At 41.9% G+C, this 24069-nt stretch overlaps 2 protein-coding genes across 3 annotated transcripts; both read right to left on the minus strand.

The window, feature by feature from the left end:
* Positions 1 to 1622: 1622 nt before the first annotated feature.
* Positions 1623 to 23767, minus strand: LOC147440839 (uncharacterized). 2 transcript variants are annotated; one of them, XM_086482656.1, is made up of 2 exons: positions 23097 to 23767; positions 1623 to 2340 (listed from the first exon to the last, which is right to left on the minus strand). In XM_086482656.1, exons 1-2 carry the CDS (start codon positions 23132 to 23134, stop codon positions 2181 to 2183), a joined length of 198 nt encoding a protein of 65 aa, XP_086338782.1. In that variant the 5' UTR covers positions 23135 to 23767; the 3' UTR covers positions 1623 to 2180. The 2 variants fall into 2 exon arrangements, with proteins under 2 accessions (XP_086338782.1, XP_086338781.1); XM_086482655.1 differs by lacking the exon at positions 1623 to 2340 and adding an exon at positions 2347 to 11015.
* LOC147440840 (uncharacterized) lies at positions 11030 to 12535 on the minus strand. Its single transcript, XM_086482657.1, has one exon. It carries the CDS (start codon positions 12521 to 12523, stop codon positions 11849 to 11851), a length of 675 nt encoding a protein of 224 aa, XP_086338783.1. The 5' UTR covers positions 12524 to 12535; the 3' UTR covers positions 11030 to 11848.
* Positions 23768 to 24069: the final 302 nt, after the last annotated feature.

Here is a 24069-nt window from a genome sequence, read left to right on the forward strand (position 1 = left end):
CTTGTGGGACTAGGTCAACTTCTGATGGAAGGACGTGGACCAATTACTGCTACTGCATAATTTGAATCTAAATGAAAGACTACTTATCAATAGAGTCTCAGAAGTGTTATCCAGTAGCCCAATGCCTATCGTGGGGACATACCTTGATTGGAAAGCCTAGCAATGGCCCAAAATAGGGTATTTTCTCTCTCTAAAACTTTAAGAATTTATAACAAGTTGATTTATAAAATGGACTGGTTCACTTTGCTCATCAAAATGTGGAGGGTGAATTGATTTGAAGAGAAGCGAAGGAAGTGCCGCCAAGGGCAATAAAGATCTTTGTTTGGAAGAAATGCATATACTCAGGGCTATGCATAAATCTGCTAACTTGCAAGACAACAAACTGTATTTGTAATGCACACGTAAATGAAACAACTGACGACTGTCTAGTAATGGGTAACACCTGTAGGATCTCCAACATCATGTAGACTAAACTTCAAACATGTCTCCATTGGAGTGGCAATTCATTTGCAATCATCAAGTCCAAACCAGCTTAACAAAGTTTACACATACTTTGCCTAATATAATGCAATGCCCTCATCACATTGCTTAAGCTAAATGCCCACATAATGATGTAAAAGCCCCAAATTTGATGTCTCAAATGTGGCATTTAAATCACCTTGAATCACAAAGTGCTCTTAGCTAGACTGTTTTGAAAGCCACATGCTGTCAAATGGTTGTCAATTTTCTCATACCAAGCATGAGAAGATTGCTTTAAACCACACAATGCTTTATTACGTCGACACACTTTTTTTACAATCCTTTCTTGACAAAACCACGAGTTGTATTATGTACACTTCCTCATACAAGTCACCATTCAAAAAAGCGATTTTAATGGCTGGTTGATGTACATCCGATCCAAAATAAGCTGCAAATGCACAAATGAAACAAACAGTAGTCATACGACAAGTAGGAGAAAAAGTTTCTTCATAATAAATGCCTTTTTGTTGAGCATAACCTTTTGCAACAAGTCTTGCTTTTTAACAATCAATACTACCATCTAGCTTGTGTTTTAGCTCATAAACCCACTTTATACCAATGGCCTTCTTGCCAGGAGGCAAGTCACATAAAGACCATTTATTATTCTTCACAAGTGCATCATATTCATCTTGTATAATAGCCACCCAACTTTCTAAATTTTGTGCTTCATGAAATGTAAGAGGTTCAACCTCGTCACACATACTTGACACAACCAAAGCATAACAATCCGATGCACAAGAATCATGATGAGAACGTGAACATGTACGACTAGGAAAAGATGTATCCAATTTACTGTCACATAGTATGCAACAACCATTTTGGCATACCTTAGCTTCCTCATTTTCAGTCGTGTCCTCATCAAATACATAATTTACATCTGCATTAAAAATAGGTTGATTTGTGACATCACTTCAAACCTATATAGGCTGAATATTTCCGCCATTTGGACTTACATTTGTATTTTTGCCATTGAAAAGAGGCAACAAGGTATTAAAAAATTTCTATGAACAAGGGCTAAATTGCATCTTCCACAAAAACAACATCTCAAGAAGTCAAGATGCAGTTTGATTGTGGATGATATAACCTATAACCCTTGCTTTCAGTATAGTAATCAACAAAGATACATTTGATAGATGTATCATTCAATTTTGTGCATTGTTGTTATTGCATTAGAGCATAAGCCAAGCAACCAAAAACACGCAAGTGACCAATGGATGACTTCTTATCATGCCAGGGCTCATATGGAGTCATTGACTACGAAGCATTGGTGGGACTGCTATTAGGTACGTAGGCAACACACATGACATCCTTTAGCCAAAAATCATGTGACAAATCTTGACCGTACATAGTGCCATCTCTATAAGTGACTCATCAGTGACATTTTTTTCCTCTCAACAACACCATTTTGTTGAGGTGTGTAAGGCACTATACATTGGTGTTTTATCCCCTGACAACCAGAAACGCATCAAATTCTTTTGACATATACTCCTCCCCTCAATCAGAATGGAGGGTTTCCACTTTTCAATCAACAGTAAAAATGATTTCAAGCACATAAATACTTCGAACTTAGCCTGAAGCGGATATACCCATGTATGTCGTGAGTAATCAATCATCAATGAAAGTCATAAAGTACAATTTGTTACTAAAAGAAGGAGTGTGTATCATGCCACAAACATCACTGTGAGCAAGCTACAATTGTGAGTAGCTCGCACTAAACCATCTTTCAAAAACTTAGAGCGCTGCATTTTCCCCAAAATATAGCCTTCACAAACATGCTTAGATTGTGCCTCCAAAGGGGGCAATGAGGCAACCATATCAAGCCTGAAAATGCATCAAATTGTCCAAATTCAGATGTGCAAAACATGCATGCTAGAATTTAGCATCTAAAACAACTTTAGAATTTGTAACTATATTTGCAAAGCTTTCCACAGACTTAAGAATCGAGCTTATACAGACCATGAGACAAGTACCTTATGCCACAATCTAAGGTTCGTGTATGCGGAAGCGTACACTCTCTGGAAGAGAGGAGATGAAGTGCAAAAGGAGAGAGAGAGAGAGAGAGAGAGAGAGAGAGAGAGAGAGAGAGAGAGAAGAAGAACACACAATTTAGCCAAAATGGAAAAGGTTTATCATCAAGCTTTCCTAGCCTTATATAGGCTTCATATCCATGTTCAAACAAAGTTGGACGTCCAAGTTGACCCCAACACTCGCCCCCTTCAGCCAAACTTGGCATACAAGTGTAATCCTAGGAACTACTGATACATCTAGGCATAGTGCTTGATACATCATGGTGGTTTTCATAGCAGATGCATCTCCAAGGTTCACAAGGGCAATTGTCCTAGGCTCACAAGGTTATCATGTTCTTAAAATTGACAGAGCAGGCATGCTTTAGCATAAGAATAACTCCCTAACCACTTTTTAATAAAAATTTAGCACAAAAGACGCCAACCCAACACAACATAAATCTTACAATAGAAGTACTTAATCTGAAGTGCAAGAGTAGGAGATTACCATTATAAAACCAAAAGTGCAATGACATACAATGGATTTGACAAAACGTCCTTGTAGTGCTTGACAAAAGCTCTTCGTTCTAGTGTGTTTTTCCAAGAGGACATGACACCTAGAAACAGAGAGTTTTGGGAAACATGACATGTACAAGGTATTTATGACCTCTCTTTTTACACTTATCCGATTGGTGGCTCAAAAAATTATTTAACCCCTATCTTACATGTAGATTTTTGTGATGGCTGCAAGAAGAGTTAGTATCATCCATAAAGAGCATTTATGAGTTTCCTTAGAGGGTACATGCTTTCAAGAAATAAGCATTTTCTTTGAATTTCTTCCTTTGCATGCCGTGCGATGACATGAAGCAAAGCAATCCACGTGCCTCATGTATTGTACATAAAATTGGTCTCATTCACTACTTTGCCCTCATTGGTAACATTGAGAAGACATAAATCGATCTAGTCTTATTTCATCACCCATTTATAACTTTCAAATGTATCATTCTTTACCATCAGAATCCATGATATCCTTATAAATGTTACCATTAAAGAATTTACTTGCTTATTTAGACAAATTAACAGCTCTATTGCACATCTATATCCCCTCCTTCCTCTCCTCATTTAGAACTTCATACCCTACCCCCTCCCTTGTTTTTAGGCTCAAAATGATAGTTATTAGTGGTCCTAATGGATGGTATAATGTATGAAGCATGACCCACCGGATTCCTCCCAAGCCATAATATGTTGGCATCATAGAAAAGCTTTATTCATTTGGGAGTCTATTGAGGTGCCATATAGTATGCATAATGCATCCCATCTCACAAACCACTTCTTTATGTCTTGCATATATCCCGTGCTCAAGATCTTGCTCTTATGGATTTTTTGAATATTTTTGCTTGTTTTTCCATGCAATTGTAAGAAGTCAATGTGAGGTTTTGACGCCTCTTTATCTACTCCACAACCCTTTTCATGCCTATATCCTCAATTGGAAGAGATCGACTCAAGTGGTAGGAGCATATATGGAGTTTGTGTCTTGAAAAAAGCTTGTAAGAAAGCCCATTTGGACATTCACACTCTTTCCAAGTAGAGTTTGAGATACTCCCACCCCACATCAACTCAAAGAAGATGAATCAGAATCACTAATGTGTCTAAACGGTACTTCTTGAGAACCTAACATTTGACATCCTCAGCATCACACATATTCTTAAATGCATAGTATGTTCTCTTTCCAACTTCCAAACAATGCATAGCACATTCATGTCACTTGTGATTGGCCATAATCTCAAGGCTAATTGGCCATAATCTCAAAGCTAATGTACTTAAACTCTCAACCACCTCAAGTGTCCCATTGTTGTACGCAATGCATGGTTTCTCATGATGATGGGTTTTCAAAAGCATAACTTTTGTTATGGGTTCATTCACAATCCACCCACTACACAAGAAAAAGTTCTACTAAAAGCTTTTGTACGTCCTCTAAAGTATGTGATAGAAGCACTACATCATCCATATACAACAATAGTATCATTACCACATTGCAATCAGTAACCTCTTCAATGCCTTCTTGTTGCATAAAGTTAAGTACTGTTTGTTCCAATTGATCAATGCATAAAGAGAATTGATCACAATGGACATCCTTGCTTAATCGAGCCACAAAGAGAGAGAGAGAGAGAGAGAGAGAGAGAGAGAGAGAGAGAGAGAGCACATGTTAATGATTAGTATTGGTTTTCTCAAGTTGAAGATTTAGCATTAAACAAACCAACAATGATTTAAAGAAACACCACTTCAAACCATCATAACCTTATCTCCAAAGTTAAAAAAACATAATTAAACATTAAGATCTTTGCCACAAGATAAGGGACAAACTAAGGGATTGATGAAGGCTTTTTTAAGGGCATACGCATCATATCTTCAGTCATATAACTTTGTGACATCCAAAAGTGTGTTAGAATTCCAATTAGGCATTATCTAAGATGCTTAGGATGTTGTGATGAACTAATCAACCAATTTGTAAGATCCCGGGTTCTCATGGTTGAAAATACATAAATAAATGTTCAAAAGTAACTTTTAGACCAAAAGAAGCTAGTATAGCTTTTGCCTCTTAGACTTTCTTTTCATCCTTTTGTTCTTTTGGCGAGATTAGTGGTCTCTAGAAATTGTCCATACATTGATGTTTTTGATAGGAAAAAACCTCAAAAATAAACTCTAGGACCCAAAAGTAGAAAAAGCATATTGCTTCTACAAAAAAGTATAAATTTATATTTTAAAAAGATTTTTATATCCTCCAAACTGTCTAGGAGTTCAATCGACAAGACCCAAAAATCGCTTAGTAGCAATTGCAAACCACACAACTCAAAAATAGTGTAACACGTGCTTCGAGAATTTGTGCAAAATCACAAATAAGGCTAGGAGTTTGTGGACATTCAGTGTAAACTTGGAGCTGAGAGAGAGAGAGAGAGAGAGAGAGAGAGAGAGAGAGAGACCTCACTATTGTTCTCGGCAACCACATATGATGTATGGGACCAACATAAACATATCATGTTAAGCGTACAAACCTGATAAGTGACGCTTGATGCTCAAGAATAGTGGAAATGAGCATCACAATTGAGAGTCCACATCATGGCTAAGAGAGGAATGTGTATAGTAGACAAAAATCAACGAGCAAACACACAATCACAATCCTTTGTACTAACCCGAGTGAAACTTTCTCTTGTTGTTGGTTCTTCCTTTGCATCAATATTTTTATGGGCAAATAGATATTTCAACGTAGAAGTCGATGTCTTTGGTTCTCATATAACCATCGAACATTTGAAACACTACGTCACGAGTGCATTGCACTTCAGCCATGTGGACAAGCTACTGCTCTACAGGTCAACATCAGTCTTAGCTAGCTTGGCATCTAGCCTCGTATTTTGTGAGCCTCTAGAAGGACATGCATGATTAGGCAGGTCAAAGTTGCATATCCTCAGTTGCACAATACAATCACTTAAGCATATAGACATATGGACACTCAATTAAGTTATTCATTAAGTAGGTAGAGCAAATGGCTAAAAACCTATAAAAGAGTCAATTAAGTCATTTATTAAGTAGGTAGAGAAAATGGCTAAAAAACCTATACAAGAGTCACTTGGCCTTCAATTTTTAGGAAATCAAAACCAAGTGCCTGCAGGGCATCCAACGTCCACAACACCTCAACACCTAGTGTTTCCATCGCAAGTACCCAAACATCATAAGCATTTTGCATCACTTTATCCCAACGTCATTGCATGAGTTCAACCTTACGTTTGCATAAGATCGGTCCAATATTTTTGTCTAAGATCAACCCAACAATTTTGCACCAGATTCAGCTGAGCATTTGCAATTCTACAGTATCAAATTTACCCTAGTATTTTTGCATGAAGCATCAACATTAAGTATTCAACATTTAGTCATTGTATCAACATCGTGCAAGTGATTTAAAAAGGTACTTGCTTTGACAACAGAGCAAGGGGGTCCTTGAGGGAGGTTGGGACCCAACATGCCGTGTCATCTCTCTCTCTCTCTCTCTCTCTCTCTCTCTCTCTCTCTCTCTCTCATATTGCATTCAATTCTCTGAAGTGAAGTAACCTTGTGTTTGTGTTAAGTACTAGATCCAAGCTAAAATCCTTAAAACCCTTCCAAGCACTTGGCAGACTATGCCCATGGAAGGCCTCCATTCTAGTGTCTCAAGCACACATAGAAGTAGCCTCTCTATATACAGTTATCTTCCTTCCTACATACTTTCACATTCAATGCTAATTGGCCCCATCAATCCCAAGCTGACCGACCTAGACTCCCGATGTGAGAAACCCGTTCAGCTGTAGCCGTTTCACACTGGCCATGCAATGTCCACTTGCGCCTTTTCAAAGGTCCCAAGGAAACAAGTAAAAATAAAATAAATAAAAATATGTAGTACATATTTAAAGAAGGCAACATGAAAAATACACCTCCCGGTGACACACCCACCCTTGAAATACTGCAAGCGACCTCGCTTGCATGCCAATAATACATACTGATATCTCCTGATATCACATCTATTTTATGATGGGAATCCAAGATATACATGCTTCCGAAAATGTAGCGTTGGACAATTAAACAATCCCACCAACCTGGCTACCACACATATATCAAGCATAGAAGTCTTATGGTGTACTCTCAAGCACAAACTTCTCTAGCCAAATTCTGTATGGAAAGAGTAGATACAATTGCTTAACTAGTCTTTGGAGCATCATGAACCATGCTCTCACATTGCGCCATAGAGCTACATCAAGTCACTGTGGGTTCCACTTGGAAGGCTTCAAGAATTAGTTGCAATAGTTGTGGTGAATCAACCAATTCAAACTCTTCCATCCATTTAGCATCCAATGATGGATAGTTCTTGAACTTCACCAAATAGCGTCTTGCAACCTTTCCTCTAACCTTGCTTTCCTTATGTGCCAATATCTATTCAGGAACAAGAATCTCATCCAATTCTTCCACTTCGGGTTGTTCCTCGTCAGGTATATTCTTCGGCACATCACCAACAAAGGGCCTTAGAAGGCTGACATGAAAAGCATTATGTATTTTACAGCCTTCTGGTAGCTTCAACCTGTAAGCTACATCACTGATCTTTTCTAAAATATGAAAAGGACCATAATATCGCATACTGAGCTTAGGAAACAAATGTTCCTTGCCTTTCCTTTTCCGTAACCTGGCCCTTTTCAAAGCGCAAAAGCACCCAATCACCAAGTGAAAATACAAGTTCATGTCGGTGACGATCAACAACTTTCTTTTGCTTAGCTTGAGTCTTCTCAAGAGCAATCCTTACCTTCTTGTATGTTTCATCCATATCTTGCACATACTTGTCTGCCTCAAATATCTTGTCCTTAGTCTGCAAAATGGGCGAGACTTTCTTCCCTCCTTCCACTATCTCAAATGGTGCCTTACCTATTGACATATGCATCGTGTTATTATAAGCATGGTCAACCAATGGGAGATGGTGTTCCCAAGTTGCCTTGTGCTCTGACACATAACATTTGAGCAGATCCACGACAGTAGAATTTGCCTCTTCTGACTGTCCCCATCAGTTTGTGAATGAAACAAATAAGAGAACTTTAGCGTAGTGCCCATGTTCTCAAACAATGCCTTCCAGAAAAGACTCGTCATACGTGGATCCCTGTCACTGACAATTGATTGAGGCATCCCGTGATACTAAAAGATATTACTCATGAATATCTTGATCATGTGTTCTGGCTTTATCTTCTTCCTAACAGGAATGAAATGGGCCTGCTTACTGAACCTACAAATGATTGTCCAAATCCCATCATTGTCTGTTTGCATCCTTGGAAGATCAAAGATAAAGTCCATTGCTATGCTTTCCCATGGCCTATCTGGGATCGGCAATGGCTACAACAATCCCGGTTGCTTTTGCTTGTCAAATTTAACTTTTTGGCATACTAAGCACGTTCTTACAAATGTGTCAACATCTCGACCCAAAGCTGGCCAATAGAAGAATGCCTCAACCCCTTTCACTGTCACATCAATTCCACGATGCCCAACATAAGGTGGAGCATGACTTTCCATCAAAACTTTTGGCCGTAAATGTTTAGTAACACATAACTTTCCATGCATCATGAGAAAGTCATTCTTAAGCATATAATGCTCATGATGTTGCCCATCAACAAGCTGATCATAGATCCTTGCAAAATCTGAATCTTCAGCATATTGTTTCTTCATTTCGTCTAATTCACAATGGTACGGAATTGACACCGCTGAAATTTGGGGCTTTTGTGACAACGCGTCAACCACCACGTTCTTTTTTCCTTGCACATGCACAATCTAAAAATGCAACATTGACAAGATGTTCGCCCATCGCATGTGTTTCTCAGACAACTTCGTTTGTGTGAGCAAAAATCACAAGGTTTGATGATCTATTTGGACAACAAAATCAGTCCCTAGCAGATAGTGTTTCCAACTAGTGAGAGCATGAACTACTGCCAGCAATTCTTTCTCATAAACTTGCAAGTTCCTTCGGTCTTCAAAAGAATTCTGCTCTCATATGCGACTGCTCGGCCATTCTGCATTAGAACTGCACCAAGACTATGGCCACATGCATCTCACTGAACCACGAAAGGTTTCGAAAGATCTGGCAAAATGATTACCGGATCTAAATTCAGCTTCTCTTTCAAGTGCTTGAAGGCTAAAATTTCCTTAGCTGTCCACTTGAAAGTAACTCCTTTTCCTTGCAGTGCATGGAGTGGAGAAGCAATCTCAACAAAATTTCGAATGAACCTCCTGTAGTAGGAACATAAGCCTAGAAAGCTTCGAATGTCATGTACGGAATTCAAGTCTGGCCATGACCTAATTGCTTCCACTTTAGCGGGATCCATGCGTACCCCATCCTTTGAAACAATGTGCCCAAGGAAGTGAATCTCTTCCAGAAAGAATTCACTCTTTTTCGCATTAATGAGTAGCATGTTCTTGCGTAGCTCATTGAAAACTACGGTCAAGTGGTCTGTATGCTCCTCTTCAGACTTTCAGTAGACAATCATGTCATCGAAGAAGGTACCGACAAAGTTTCTATATGGTCTAAAAATTATGTCCATCATTCTATTAGATGTGGCAGAGCATTTGTGAGACCAAATGGCATGACAAGAAACTCATAGAGATCAAATGTTGCCCTAAATGCAATCTTATGGACATCTTCTGGCCTAATGTGTATCTGATGGTAACCACTCTTTAGGTCTATCCTTGTAAACAATGACGCTCCCTCAAGCCGATCGAGAATGTCATCTATCCTCGGTATGGGGAACCTGTTCTTGATGGTATTTTTATTCAAGGCGCGATAGTCAATGCACATGCGCCATGAACCATCTTTCTTCTGCACTAGGAGTACAAGTGAACAAAAAGGGGATGAACTGGGCTGAATCAGCCCCTTCTCTAAAAGCTCGTTGACCTGACTCATAATCTCTTCCTGTTGGGCTGCACTAACCCTGTATGGTGGTCTATTCGGTGGACTCGAACCTGGCACAAGATCTATGGTATGATCCTCAGGTCTCTTTGCAGGTAACTCCCCAAGCAAAGAGTCCAAAAAACAATCACCAAAACCACTCAAAAAAGTTGACCTGTCTTTATTTAAAGCAAACAAATTAGATACAACTTCAGGTACTTCTTTTGCAAAGATCAAGTACGCAGAAACATGATTCTTTATTACAGATGAAATAGCAGAAGCAAAAACAACTAGAACAGACTCATCTTTAAGCTTTACATCAAGGACATGAGTCTTTCCTCTATGTACAAGGGTATTTTTTTTGTTGTAAGTATCCACCATAGCATGCAACCTGTAACAACATGGGATACCCAATAACACGTCACAATCCTCAAGTGGCATAATATGAAATTCTTCCGCATCCACATAACTCTGAATGTGCAGACGAAGCTTCCCGAAAATGGGAGTAACAGGCTCTGAATGACCTCCGCATGCCAAACCTGCCTCACCTGTCATACCAATCTCCTCTGCACGAATGCCCAACTTCAATGCCAATTCTGGTGTTATAAAATTTGCACGGGCTCCTAGATCAAAGAAAACCAGCACTGTGTCTGGTCTCTAACTTTGCCCCATGCTCTGCACAATTGCGTGGCATCTATGTTTGGTTGATCACCAACCAAATCTGGGACAAGTCCTGCACTTGGCTTTGGCTTCTTCCCTTTATGGTCTGACTTGTCATCCTTATCTTGTGACTTACTCTGTAACAGACTTGGACACCCCAAGTCAAGATCTACCGCGACAACACAAATAAACACTTCAAAACAGTTCAGAGTTCACAATTGATTCGACACTGGCCCGGCAGAGTTTCATGCCTACAGATATTGGCCCCAAAGACTGGCGCCCCTTTCGCTATTTCTTTATGCATTAATCTGTGTTCAAAGTACAAGAGTGCGGGCAAGCGCTCACACTCAAGACTCTGCATCCAGATGCTCAGAGTTATGAGGCCCTGCCTGCATATTTAAAAATTACAAGGGATGCCAAAAGCAGAGCCCAAAAGCTGTTAAACTCAAAAACCTCAAAAGATTTGGAAAAATAAAGCAAAGGCTCTTTCTCTCTCTTGCTTGTAAAAATAAAACAGAAGAATGTTTCTCTCTCTCTCTCTCTCTCTCTCTCTCTCTCTCTCTCTCTCTCTCTCTCTCTCTCTCAAGCTCTCCTGCGTAGATAAAAGCAAGGCCTAAAAGCAACGCCAAAAACAATCGTAAATCACGTCGAAAATCGCGGAATCCGTACAGCCTGCCACCTGTCAACGCCTCCGCAAATCGCGGGCGTCCGTATTGCAGCCAACCACATCATCATGCTGTCCCCACAACCAACAAAATGTATATGTGTGTTGTGGCACGCCACGTCACCAGTTTGTGACATACTCTGCAGGCATTCATTAGCAAAATGTCCTTCTCTTCACAAATGTAGCATTTCTTGACCTCTCTTAGAGCTTTCCTCTCCTCAAATGTCTTGCCAGAAAAATGCATTTTCTTCCCGTGGCTTTGCACAAAAGAAGGTTTAATTTGCCTCTGTCCTCCAAAAGGCTTTTTCTTGAAAGGTGGTACAATGAGAGTTGTTGTGACATTGCCTTTGGCTGAGAATTGCTTGCCATGGGACTCCTTGTTGCTACCTTTAAATCCACTGAATTTACCCTGCAACAAGTTATTGGCCACTGTCGCACTCTCAATCAACTGCATAATGTTGATGACATTGGTCTTCGTACAGTATTCCCTGATTTCTTTTGGCAATCCACAACAGTACCTTTCAATATGTTCTGTCAATGGTACAAACCTGTAAGAGCTTATGCATAAGGTAACAAGGCATCCCAAAATTTCTGATTGTACTCTTCCAGATTTGCACAATTTGACGCATTCAAATCATACCATGCCGTGATGACATCCACCTCGAAAGTGTTTGTGAGCCACGCAGGAGCAAATATCTGTTTAAATTGGACCCATGTTGTAGGTGCTTGGCCCTGATTTAACAATGTGGTCCACCATCTTAACGCATTACCCTTCAAAAAGGTGGCAGCCTTATGTATCTTGGAAGACTCTGTGAAGTTTCCACCTGCATATGCTGCATCAAATTGCTGTATGAAGGTCAAGGCCTTCACTTTGTCCTGTGTGCCATTAAAAGTATCAAACTTCACGGCTGCCCCGCCTTCTTTGTATTCCTTTGGCTGGCTCGTACTAACCACATTATCATCAACAGGTGCTTGAAGAAGTGGTACTTCTCGGTTAAGCATTCCAACACTCATATCACCTGTTTTACCAAGGTTATTCGCATTCTGAGCATTTTGCTGTGAAAAATTAGCCATGCCAAAATGAGTTCCACGCATCCCAAAATTGCCATAGGCACCCTGGAAACCTGGTTGAACACCTATGTTCTCATACATAGGGTTAACCGCACCTGGTTTCATTGCCCCAAACACATTTCCTGATATGTATCCTTGTAAACATGTGGATGGTCCAGTCATAGCCTAAAACACTCAACCACCACCAAAGTAACCAGGATATGAAATAAACGGTGGAATGGTCTGTCAAACGGCTTGTTCAATACTGCCTTGACCATTCACACCCTCATGTCCACATACCACACGTTCCTTTGGACCTGTAGACACATTGGGTGTCTTCACCACCTGCTGCTACTCTTCCACAGGAGCCTTTCCATGAGTGTCATGAGACCCCTCTGCATGTGAACCCTCTTTTTCAGGTGGTAGGGGAGAGACATCCTGTTTAGGAGCCTGTAAGTACTTTTGTAACTTCGGATTCTGAGCCATTTGCTCAAAGATATCCATGATCTTCAAGAACCGAGCTTTGAAGAAAAGATCCTCATCCTCCGGCTCCATGGGTCGCTTCCCTTTGTCAACAACCCTTTGCTCCTCCTGCCCACTGTAAGAGGATGCTTCCTTTTCAGAACCTTCGTCTTTCCTTTCTACCATAGTGCTTAACTCTGTATCCTTTCACCCACAACAATCCACGACGCACTCTTTGAGGAAAAAGTGTCTTATCCTGTCGATGGAACCATATAACCGGCCTGTACACAGTAAAGGGCGGTACCAAATCTCCAACCTATTAATTACACACAGAGTACTGAAGGAAAAGAGAGAGACTCAACACTTGCATCCAGCGGCTAGAATGCCGTGCGCAACGATGACCGACACCCTGCTGGCCCCAAAAATTGGCACCCCTTGCAATATTTCTTTATTCGATTGAGATGGGAAATCCCCAAGCAACTTTACTAGCTGCCCAAACCTGTCTAGGGCTGTAATTTCAGAATTTGGCCCAATTTTGACAGCATAAGAGCAGTATAACATGTATAGACCAAAAACACAAGTCCAGGGTGACTTCCCATGAGATTCTGGAGCTTTTCTGTGGGCTGGCGAGAAAACGGAGAGCACTGTTTTTCACTGTTACAGCCTCTAAAAAGTTTCCAAAAACCTGTACAACCACACTCTAGCTTCCTCGAAGCTTTTGCGGAGTTCTGGTGCACTTTCAGAGCAAAACCCTAAACCTGCAATTTTACACAGCAGGTTGTATTTCTCTGTTTTAGGTCGTTTCGGATGGAGCTAACGCATCAACACACTCCCCAAGACCTTCCGCACGCAATGGGACTGTTGCCCTGTGATTTGGAGGAGTTTTCACACGAGAAAACTCTCCAAATCTGCGCTCCTTCACGATGGGGCTGTGCGTATCTGTGGGGGATTAACAATTAGCTAATCCGATTCCTGTTCAGAAGGCTCTTGCCTTAGCAAACGCGCATAAAACCCACATGACTGTACGCGATCATTTGAATAGCCCAACTAGTGGGGTAGTGTGACATGAGACGTTTCGGGGTTTCGTGCGTTTTGGGGTTTCGAGGTTTCTGAAACGTTTCGTTTCGAGGCTCAAAGAAAGTGAAACACATGTTTCGTTTTACATGTATGTACCTATAATTATACATTGAATATACATATAAATTTACCTGTCAAAACATGTGAAATACCAAAATTTGGATGTGAGACTTGAGTCACGAGTAAACAAGATATCGATTTTGTGAAGCGGCCTAGCTTTAAAAATCCTCAAATGGGCGGTTTAAGGTCAACTGGTCAAAAGGGGGGCAAAAAGAAAAAATCGACTTGTTTCGCCCGTTTCACAGAAACGTTTCAGCCATTTCAAAGGCCGAAACGCGTTTTTATGTCACACTGTAGTGAGGCATTATGATATGTGCAAAGGGGAGAGAGAGATGCGCGAGAGTAAATCATCGTGCTACATAGAGCAAAGGAGAAGGCAAGCTTTCCATTAAAGCTGTAAACCTGCACCCACTACTCTCACACACATTGTAAGTTTTTTTTGTGCAAAAATCAGCGTCCTCTCTCAAATTGGGCCCCCCTCTTCATGCTGGATCTGGCAAATTCCCCAAAAGCCGCCATGTGTCCAGTTTGCCCCTTTTGAGTTAATTTTCTAGTGGGACTTTTGAGTTAATTTTCTAGTTCCCATTGACTTATAAAGTAATAAGTGACTTGCTGAGTGGCCCTAATTCCATCTAGCGCGCACAAACTTCCATACTCATCAGAATTCAGTGCTAATTGGCCCCACCAGTCCCAGACTGACTAACCTAGACTCCCGATGTGAGAAACCCGTTCGGTCGCAGCCGTTTCACAGTGCACCTTTTCAAAGGTCTCGGGGAAAACAAGTAAAAATAAAATAAATAAAAATATGTAGTACATATTTAAAGAAGGCAACAGGAAAAATACACCTCCTGATGACATTGTCTTCGTGCAAAAATGCTAGGCTGGATCTAGGATATGTGGCTAAAAATGCAAGGTTGATTGCCGGGGGGGGGGGGGGTCTTGCTAAGAAGGTGCCTGCTGAACACTTGGTTCCCTTTGCCTCTTCTGCCAGAAAATGCTAGCGCTAGGGTTTGTTATATACTTGCTTGGCTAAATTGCCCTACCCAGTTCCCAACAAAAGTCACTTAAAATTAATAAGTGAAAATTGGCAAAAATAGGGAAATAGGTCTATGCACTGTAAAAATGCTCCTGATGGGTTCTGATGGTAATCTGATGAACATGCTATGTGCAACCAAAGGATATGCATCTACTCTAAGTGCCTCGACATGCACGGTCTACGAACAGACTCACAAAAGTGCCCGAACACTTCCTAATCTAACTGAATTGAACCCATGTCATGAAGTAGCTTGTCCACGTACACATAGGGTCAAATGTGCACGTGACAAATGGACAGGTTCGCTAGAGGATAGAGGGACAGAGGCAAAGGCAAGCTTGACAAGATGACAATACCTATACTCAGCTGCCTCGGTATCCATGAGGTTCGACAACCATTGTTATACATGTGACATGACACTTTGTTAGGCTTGGGAGTTTGAAGCCAAAGGCAAAAGCAGGAACTCACAGATAGACAAAGACAAAGGCAAGATCGGCATGGCACACATGGTGGTGACCACAGTGGCCACGGCACTAGATTTCTAGTCATAAGGCAATTGCCACCACTAGCTTCAGCCAGAGAGAGGCTTGTGAGTGGCAGAGAGGGACAAACAATGCTCCGTATAATTAATTTGGACCCTTGTGTTGGAGTTCAAGTTATTGGTGAACCCATAGATCAGAGTTCAAGGTATGTGTATCTAGCAGGGAACCAATCAGACGTACCTAAAACACTATGGATTGGTGCACCAATCCATTGTTGTTGGTCGGATTATGGACACGATGTGTTTTAAAGTTTATTATCCCGAAAGTATTTTCGGACGTGATGTGTTCACAATTCACGAATGGGGATTTTTGGCTGTAGTGTGGTCTACAGTACAATTTTCTACAAGGCAACCGATGCTCAAGATGGAATTTTTCTAAGGTACAAAGTTGAGTGTAAGGTGCAGCGGAAGTGAATGTTGAACTTTGCTCAAGATGAGTGCTCCGAACTGTGCTCAAGGATTCCTTTTACTTACGGAAGGGAGAGCCTTCCGTTCGTTTAGTGAGAGAGTGTAAATGATCACAAACAAAGTGGTAAACACTGTGAATGAAGGTACTGAGACGGAGAGATAGAGAGAGAAGCATATGACACCAGAATGTTGTCAAACCCTCCTTCGAAGGCCCCACTCTCTATGGCGAGAGCCGTCTACTATTGATTGCACAATCTTTACAATGCTATGGACTTGCCGACGATGTCGACAACGATGAGAACGACGACGAGACAGGTTGAAATCTGAAAACGCCAATGGCTAAAATCTACAAATCTTTATCTGCTGAATTTCAAACTCTATGTCGATGACGATGGCGATAACAACGATGCAACAACGACGCGCTGAAAATGCAAATGCTGAGATCTGTGTTTTCCGGGCTGAATCTGCAAACGCTGGCTGATCTGACTGTGCGACGAGGATCTGCTGCGGGAAGGTGAGATCTGCAAGGTTTGGGGGTTCTACTGCGGAGTCTTGATGCTGAAACTGAAAAACGCTAATGCTTCTGGAGGTCTTGTAACGTAGAATGTGCAAAACGCTAGGGGACTGTGTTGATTCAAAAACGCTAGGGTTGGTTCGGGGTATTGCTACAAAAACGCTAGTGATCTTGATCTGTCTGTTGTTGCCAAGCCGCTGCAAATGCAAAACGCTAGGGCTGATCTGCAATGGAAGAAAACGCTGGCTGTTCTCGGCTGAAAACGCTAGGTCATCTGCCGAGGGGGGGTCTTGCTGAGAAGGTGCTTTGCCGGATGTCTGGTCCTTGTTGTCTCTTCTGCCAGAAAGTGCTAGCGCTAGAGTTCCTTATATACTTGCTTGGTCAATTTGCCCTGCCCAGTTTCCCAACAAAAGTCACTTAAAAATAATAAGTGAAAAATTAGCTAAAATAGGGAAAATAGATGTATGCACTGTAAAAATGCTCTTGATGGATTCTCATGGAAATCTGATGATCATGCTGTGGGATATGCATCTACTCTAAGTGTCTTGACATGCACGGTCTGCGAATAGACTCACAAAGGTTCCAGAACACTTCCTAATCTAAGCTGAATGAATTGAACTGAACCCAACCCATGTCATGAAGTAGCTTGTCCACGTACACATAGGGTTAGATGTGCACGTGACATCCCCTCCTTTTCAAGGTGAGATACTGGTACCGAACTGTATGGCGTCGAGAGAGGTTGCCAACAACGTCTAGAATCATGGAAAGGACTCTTCATCGGCCAACTCTGATGTGTGGATCGTGAGATACTTGAACTTCATAAAGGTCTGCAACGCTTGCTTCTTTGGGCCGCGTCGAAAGCGACACAGTCATCTGTGGCTCCTTCAATGCTTCAACTTAGTCTATAGTCATGCGTCTACCTTCTTCAAGAATCTCCAAAGATGAAAATTCCTAAAACCACTTCCAACACAAAAACATGAACATACCCATTCCATGTAAAGTGACTGAAAAAATTCTAGTCTTCTTTAAAAATTGTGCATGCAATGTAGATGAACATATAGACGGAGTGCCAAATCGTTCGTCAAACACACGCAAACAATGGAATCGAAACTTGTCTTTCTGATCTACATCAATCAACTGTGGCAAATCACAATGGAAATGCGGATGCTTGATGCTTAATCCTATGCCAAGGAAGAAACATGGAATGTGAATTCCTTAAATGCAAACATTTTATCATTTCATGAGTAATCCGCATACATCCGTGCTCATTCATGAGTGAATCGTGTTCATCGTACAATATGTCATGCCTGTGAAAAGGGATCACATAAGGACGGTGATTAAAATACAGGAAAGCATCACGAATGAAACACTTGAACAATGCATGTTGACTAATCATTCATACACATAATACTTCCTATGGGGGTTCTTTGGACCTCGACTCGAGAGCCAAGATAGGTTCTTCGTGATCTATTGAATCTGCAATGAGGTTAGCTTTACTAGAAAAAGTATCAACTAAACCATCATCCTTGTGAACAATCACATCATTATCCTGCAAATCATCATGCTCGGGAGTAATCACATCTATATCATGCAAATCATCATGCTTGTGAATAATCACATCTTGATCATGCAAATCATGTGTGTCATGCTCTGGAAAAAAAGAGACTGAGAAAGTCTCCTTCTCTGGATTCTTTTCAATCTTCGCCTGCACATTAGAAATGAGAGATAAAGAATGAACAACTTGCTCTCCACGAATGACAATGGGAGAGTCACTTTTGGCATTGAAAGTGAACGTATTTTCCGCCCAATCAATGAGAGGGTTATGCTCACGAAACAATCGAATGCCCAAAAGCATATAACATCCTAAAAGAGGAAAGACTGCAAATTTTCTGTGGAAGGACGCTTGTTGAACAATGAACAAAACATCAAGGCACTCGCGCGTGATGACAACGTCCATACCGAGATAGAAGCCTGACACCTTGAAAGGAGATGTCTTGCTAACCTCCAAGCCGGCTCTTTCGACAAGAGAGTCACTAATCAAATCATGCACACTGTCTGGGTCAAACAATATGACAAAACGTTGACCCTTCACATGACCATAACACTTAATGAGAGACTCGTCAATGGGAGGATCATGAGAAACTTGGGTCACACTCGTGTTCTCATTTATTGCATTGACAGAGAAAGTGGGTTTTGCGGGTTCTTTAGAGTCATTAGATTCAAGCTTAAGACATGTTCTTTTTATTGTGACCCTTGATGTGACAATGATAACGACCTTCCTTAGAATAAATGCTTTGCTCTTCCGACGTGATGTATCCTCCTAAAATTTATTGTTTTGTCTTTGCATCTGGAGTGAGTTAGGTTTAGCAATTGTGTTAGCTTTACCCTTAGGTTCATTTGGAGAGTTCTTTTCTGAGAGACTATTTAGAAGAGTTACCGTTCTTTCCTTTTTGAGGAGTCTGGGTGGTACTTGTAGAAGTCTTGTTTTCCTTAGGCTTTCCCTTGTTGTGCTTCATTTCTGTGCGAGAGCAATCACTACCGCCTTGTTGAGATCGATTGGGTCAGGACTTCGACATCAAAACCTGATATAGTCGTCCAACCCGAAAATGAAAGCCTCCTTGCGCTCATCATCCGATTTGCGTAATTGGGTGCCGAGCTGCAAAACACGATTAGAGAAAAACATAATTGGCATACCATTTCGCTTGAGACCGCGCCAATCGTCTTTCAACCGTGCTAGGTACTGTGGTGGCATAAACCGCACCTTGAGCATGTCTTGGAAGTCGGCCCAATTGAAGGAAAGGGGAGTGCCTTCTTCAACTTCCTCTAGGGGCGCAGTCAACTGTGCTTCTTGCAATGCGTGGTATCAATTAATGGCATCACCGGCAAGGTACATAGCTACTGTCAAAACTTTGCTATTTTTTGTCTTCTTAGTTGTCGCAAAATAAGCATTAAATTGATGCAACCAAGAATGAATAATCGTAGCATCCATCTTACCATCATACTTACTGAATGTGATCTTCTCTGTGATGGGGTTGTTGGAGTCCAAATCTCGGCTTGCGTCACTTGATGAACTACCAACATCTTTGGCCGGCTCGGACTTCGAGGTGAGAACCTGTCGGACCAACTCTTGCATGCGTAGGTCTCTCTGTATCTTACGCTCGGCCTCCAAGGCCGCTCGTCTTTCTTCGGCCATCTCCTTTCTTGCTTCGGCCGCCAAGCACACTTGCTCACGCTCACGCTCAATAGCTGCATTCGTTCTTCGCGTGCTTCGCGCTCGCGCTCCAAGGCAACGTGATTCGCTTCTTGTTGGAAGGGGGAGGGTCGGAAAAACCTCCTAGTGGGCAAAATTCTTCTTCACAACCCTCATGCTTATCACCTTCATGCAAAGTATCCATTCCGCTTCGGGTAATGACCATACACTGAAGTCTTGGGTTCTTAAGTTCACGAGAAACTTGGGTTCGTGTGGGTCTTGGGTTCTTGGGTTCTTGAGTCTTGAGGTTCTGGAGTCTTGAGGTTCTTGAGGGTCTTGAGGTTCTTCTTTAGCTTGCAATCTGTGTTAGAGAAGGATCTTCTCTTACCCGAGCTCTACTCTTTCCGCGGGCGCACCCCTTGGCGGCCTTGCGCTCACACCAAGGTTGCTTTTTCCCACCTTACGTCGATTGGCCGGCCGCTAAGTGCATGGGTCTGCTCTCAATGAGTGAAAAGAGAACAAGGGGAGGCTGGACAAGCCCTTCTTTCTTGGGTTTCCTGTCACTCTTCAAAAACACGATTAGGAATCGACACGCCCAAGAGGACTTGGGTTACGTGCGATCGCAACAAGCAAAAATAAATAAATTATTGTGGTTCTTTCCTTGAGTGATACAGAACACTGTCAAAGCTCTGTTACCAATGTAAGGTGCATCGGAAGTGAATGTTGAACTTTGCTCAAGAGGAGTGCTCCGAACTGTGCTCAAGGAATCCTTTTACTTACGGAAGGGAGAGCCTTGCGTTCCTTTAGTGAGAGAGTGTAAATAATTATAAACAAAGTGGTAAACACTGTGAATGAAGGTACTAAGACTGAGAGATAGAGAGAGAAGAATACGACACCAGAATGTTGTCAACCCCTCCTCTGAAGGCCCCACTCTCTATGGTGAGAGCGGTCTACTATTGATTGCACAAATCTCTACAATGCTATGGACTTGCCGACGATGAGGAGGACGACAAGACGGACTGAAATCTGAAAACGCTAATGGCTGAAATCTGCAAATCTTTATCTATTGAATTTCTGACTCTATGTCGATGACGACGATGCAACGATGACGCGCTGAAAACACAGATGCGGAGATTTGCGTTTTCCGAGCTGAATCTGCAAACGCTGGCTGATCTAACCGTGCGGCGAGGATCTGCTCTGCGGGAAGGTGAATGTGAGAGGTTTCGGGATTCTACTGCGGAGTCTTGATGCTGAAAGCTGAAAATTGAAAACGTTGATGCTTCTGGTGGTCTTGTCGCGTAGAATCTGCAAAACGCTAGGAGACTGTGTTGATCCAAAAACGCTAGGGCTGGTTGGAGGTACTACTGCAAAAATGCTAATGATCTTGATCTGTCTACTGTCGCAAGGCCGCTGCAAATGCAAAACGCTAGGGCTGATCTGCAATGGAAGAAAACGTTGGCTATTCTTGGCTAAAAACGCTAGGTCATCCGTCGAGGGGGGTCTTGCAGAGAAGGTGCTTTGCCGGATGTCTGGTCCTTGCTACCTCTTCTGCCAGAAAGTGCTAGCGCTAGGGTTTCTTATATACTTGCTTGGTCATTTGCCCTACCCAGTTTCCCAACAAAAGTCACTTAAAAATAATAAGTGAAAAATTGGCTAAACTAGGGAAAATAGGTCTATGCACTGTAAAAATGCTCCTGATGGGTTCTGATGGAAATCTGATGATCATGCTTTGTGCAACCAGAGGATATGCATCTACTCTAAGTGTCTGGACATGCACGGTCAGCGAACAGACTCACAAAGGTGCTAGAACACTTCCTAATCTAGGCTGACTGAACTGAACCCAACCCATGTCATGAAGTAGCTTGTCCACGTACACATAGGGCTGGATGTGCACGTGACATTGAGAGTAGCAAATCCGAGGTGTATCTAGTGGAAAGGATCCTCTGCTGGGGTGTCCATGGTAGATTCTTCATCGAATTGGTCTCACTATTTATGTCCACTATGAGCTGCAGAGAGGGTGACATCTCAAGTGAATTGCCCAATGTGATCCCATTATTTAGTTTGGCTTTTAGGTATTTTTTTATCAAAGTCTAGGTAGGTCAATTTATTGAGGTTGCTATAAAAGCAACCTATTGTATTTACATCAATTCATTGCCAAGATTGCTTGGTTCAGGAGATTCTCTCTCTCTCTCTCTCTCTCTTTCTCCCCTTCGTCTCTACGCTTCCGCATCGTCGACTTTGACAACAAGACCTTTGAACTTTACATCATCAAGTTTTTTCTCTGTCACAAGCCTAAAGGTGGAGGTAAAAGTCTGATAAGAATCTGACAAAGCATCAAGAACTGTCTACACAAGAGTATTGTCAAGAATGACCTCACCAATGAGTTTTCGGCAGTACCAACAACAGTAATATATATAGAGACACACACACACAAGCACATATAAAGATGTATGAAATCACACTGTGTGCGCTTGTGTATGTATGTGTTGCAATCAAGGAGTGAGCTTGCACATATCTACCATCCTAATGGGCTCAACAACAGGCAAAACAACTCTTACCACCAAGTTTTCTTACTATCTCAAGACTCACAAGCAGCCAATTCAGAAAGTGAAAAACTTTAGGCAAGGCGTGGGACTCTCATAGTAACATGGGACACGTCCCAAACAACTATGACAGGGACCAGGAGACGGGGGCTAGAGGGGAATCTTGTTTCCACACGAGGGGTTCAAAACAAGGGAACGGTGCTAATAAGAGGGGAACAAGAGGGCAGTGGGGTGGGAAGGCCAAGAATGGGCATCCCATGTTACTATGCATGGAAGAAATTACTTAAGCTTCAATCAATGCCCTTTGAGCCCATAATTATAAGGAACATACGCCGAACTAGAGCAAGCCTCTAAGAACTATGTTTCTCTTGTGATGTAGGCAGGTATCAAAAATATGTATGTGGAACTTCTCAAATAATTTAAAACACTCCTCACTACACCTTGATTATGACATCAGCTATTAGTACAAAAATGACACCGCAGATTACTGGACAAGTTCTTGGGTCAACTCAAGGAATGCCATATAGATTTACATTCAATGCAACATAAGTTAAATGAATTGTACAAAAATAGTGCTCATGATTGAGCACAATAACTCCTCAAAAAGCTGAAAATGACACACTACAAAGAGCTCCAAGATAACAGCAGAATACTTTGTCGGACACATGACAAAAAACTTGCCTTTCTTGTTTTGCAAATGGTGGAACATAAACCATTTTCTTACAGCCATAAATAAAACGCATGAAATCATTAGACTTATCATCAGAGGATATCAAATCAAAAGGCAACACATAAAATTTATGCAAAGCGATTTTCCCCAATTTTTCCCATGTCTCATACTTAATCAAGTTCTTGGGTTTATATATTGTTTTAATGGGGGGGGGGGGGGGGGGGGGGGGGGGGGGGGGGGTTAAGTTCGAAGGCGTACCACACAGTCCTCCATCTGAGACTTCCCTTCTTGCCCATCCTCTAACTATGTCATTCCCAATAAGCTCATCTTGCTTGTGGCCATCCCGAGTAGTCGCATAATTATGGACGGAACCTCAATATACAGTGTCTCGCCTTACAGTCGCGCTTCTGACCTCAAATCTTGAGCCTTGAGGTCAAATTGGGGAAAAGGCCTATTCAGCTTTGATAAATCTTCATTCATGCTTTCATGCTGCAACAGCTGCCCTATTGAGCAACCAGTACCTGACTTGCATTTCTAAGAAATTTCGCACATAAGGACCGGGGCCAAACCCATGAAGAGGTTGAGCATATAATTATATGCTGCTCTCATCATCTTTAGACATATAATCAATGTGGTTCACATGTCATCACAGCTTCTTCAAGGAAAGAAAGCAAAACAAACAAGTGACAACAGCTACTAACTTGCACTCCTGAATGACTCTCATTGCGACCCCACAACACATATCCACAGCCATTCGATGACTGTCTGCAACAAAGCCACGCTGCCTCCCAAGAGCTTCACCAAACAGAATCTGGAAGATAATTGCAGTGGTCCATGTGGTGATGAGGATGGGAAAGACCATGCATATGAAAACCACCATGAATATCAGACATAATAGGGCGGCGAGAAGGAAATTCGCATGCCAAACAGACCAGTTGCCACTATATTCCATGATTATCTTTGGCTGCCATATGAGGGCTGATTGCACAGGCGCCATGGAGCCGAGCAAGTTTGTGCATAGCAAAGCCAGGGATGAAAAGTGCATATTTTCCTGCTTCAGAACTAGATATCAGTGACCGCGAATACAGAAAATACTGATGTTGGGCTCGCAAGACGCTACACGACACACACGCGCGCACAGAGCAGTTTGATGGGCACTCGACAGAGTCTTCAGCCCGTAGCAGCATATTCTCTCTGGACAGAGACTCTCTCTCTCTCTCTCTCTCTCTCT

This window comes from Adiantum capillus-veneris, chromosome 15 (assembly GCF_014529385.1).
Source record: "Adiantum capillus-veneris isolate H3 chromosome 15, ASM1452938v2, whole genome shotgun sequence".
NCBI lineage: Eukaryota > Viridiplantae > Streptophyta > Polypodiopsida > Polypodiales > Pteridaceae > Adiantum > Adiantum capillus-veneris.

Bases quoted from the DNA above. Each gene is read 5' to 3' on its own strand.
- LOC147440839 (XM_086482655.1), bottom strand. From the start codon at position 10,521: ATGACAGGTGAGGCAGGTTTGGCATGCGGAGGTCATTCAGAGCCTGTT.
- LOC147440840 (XM_086482657.1), bottom strand. From the start codon at position 12,523: ATGACTGGACCATCCACATGTTTACAAGGATACATATCAGGAAATGTG.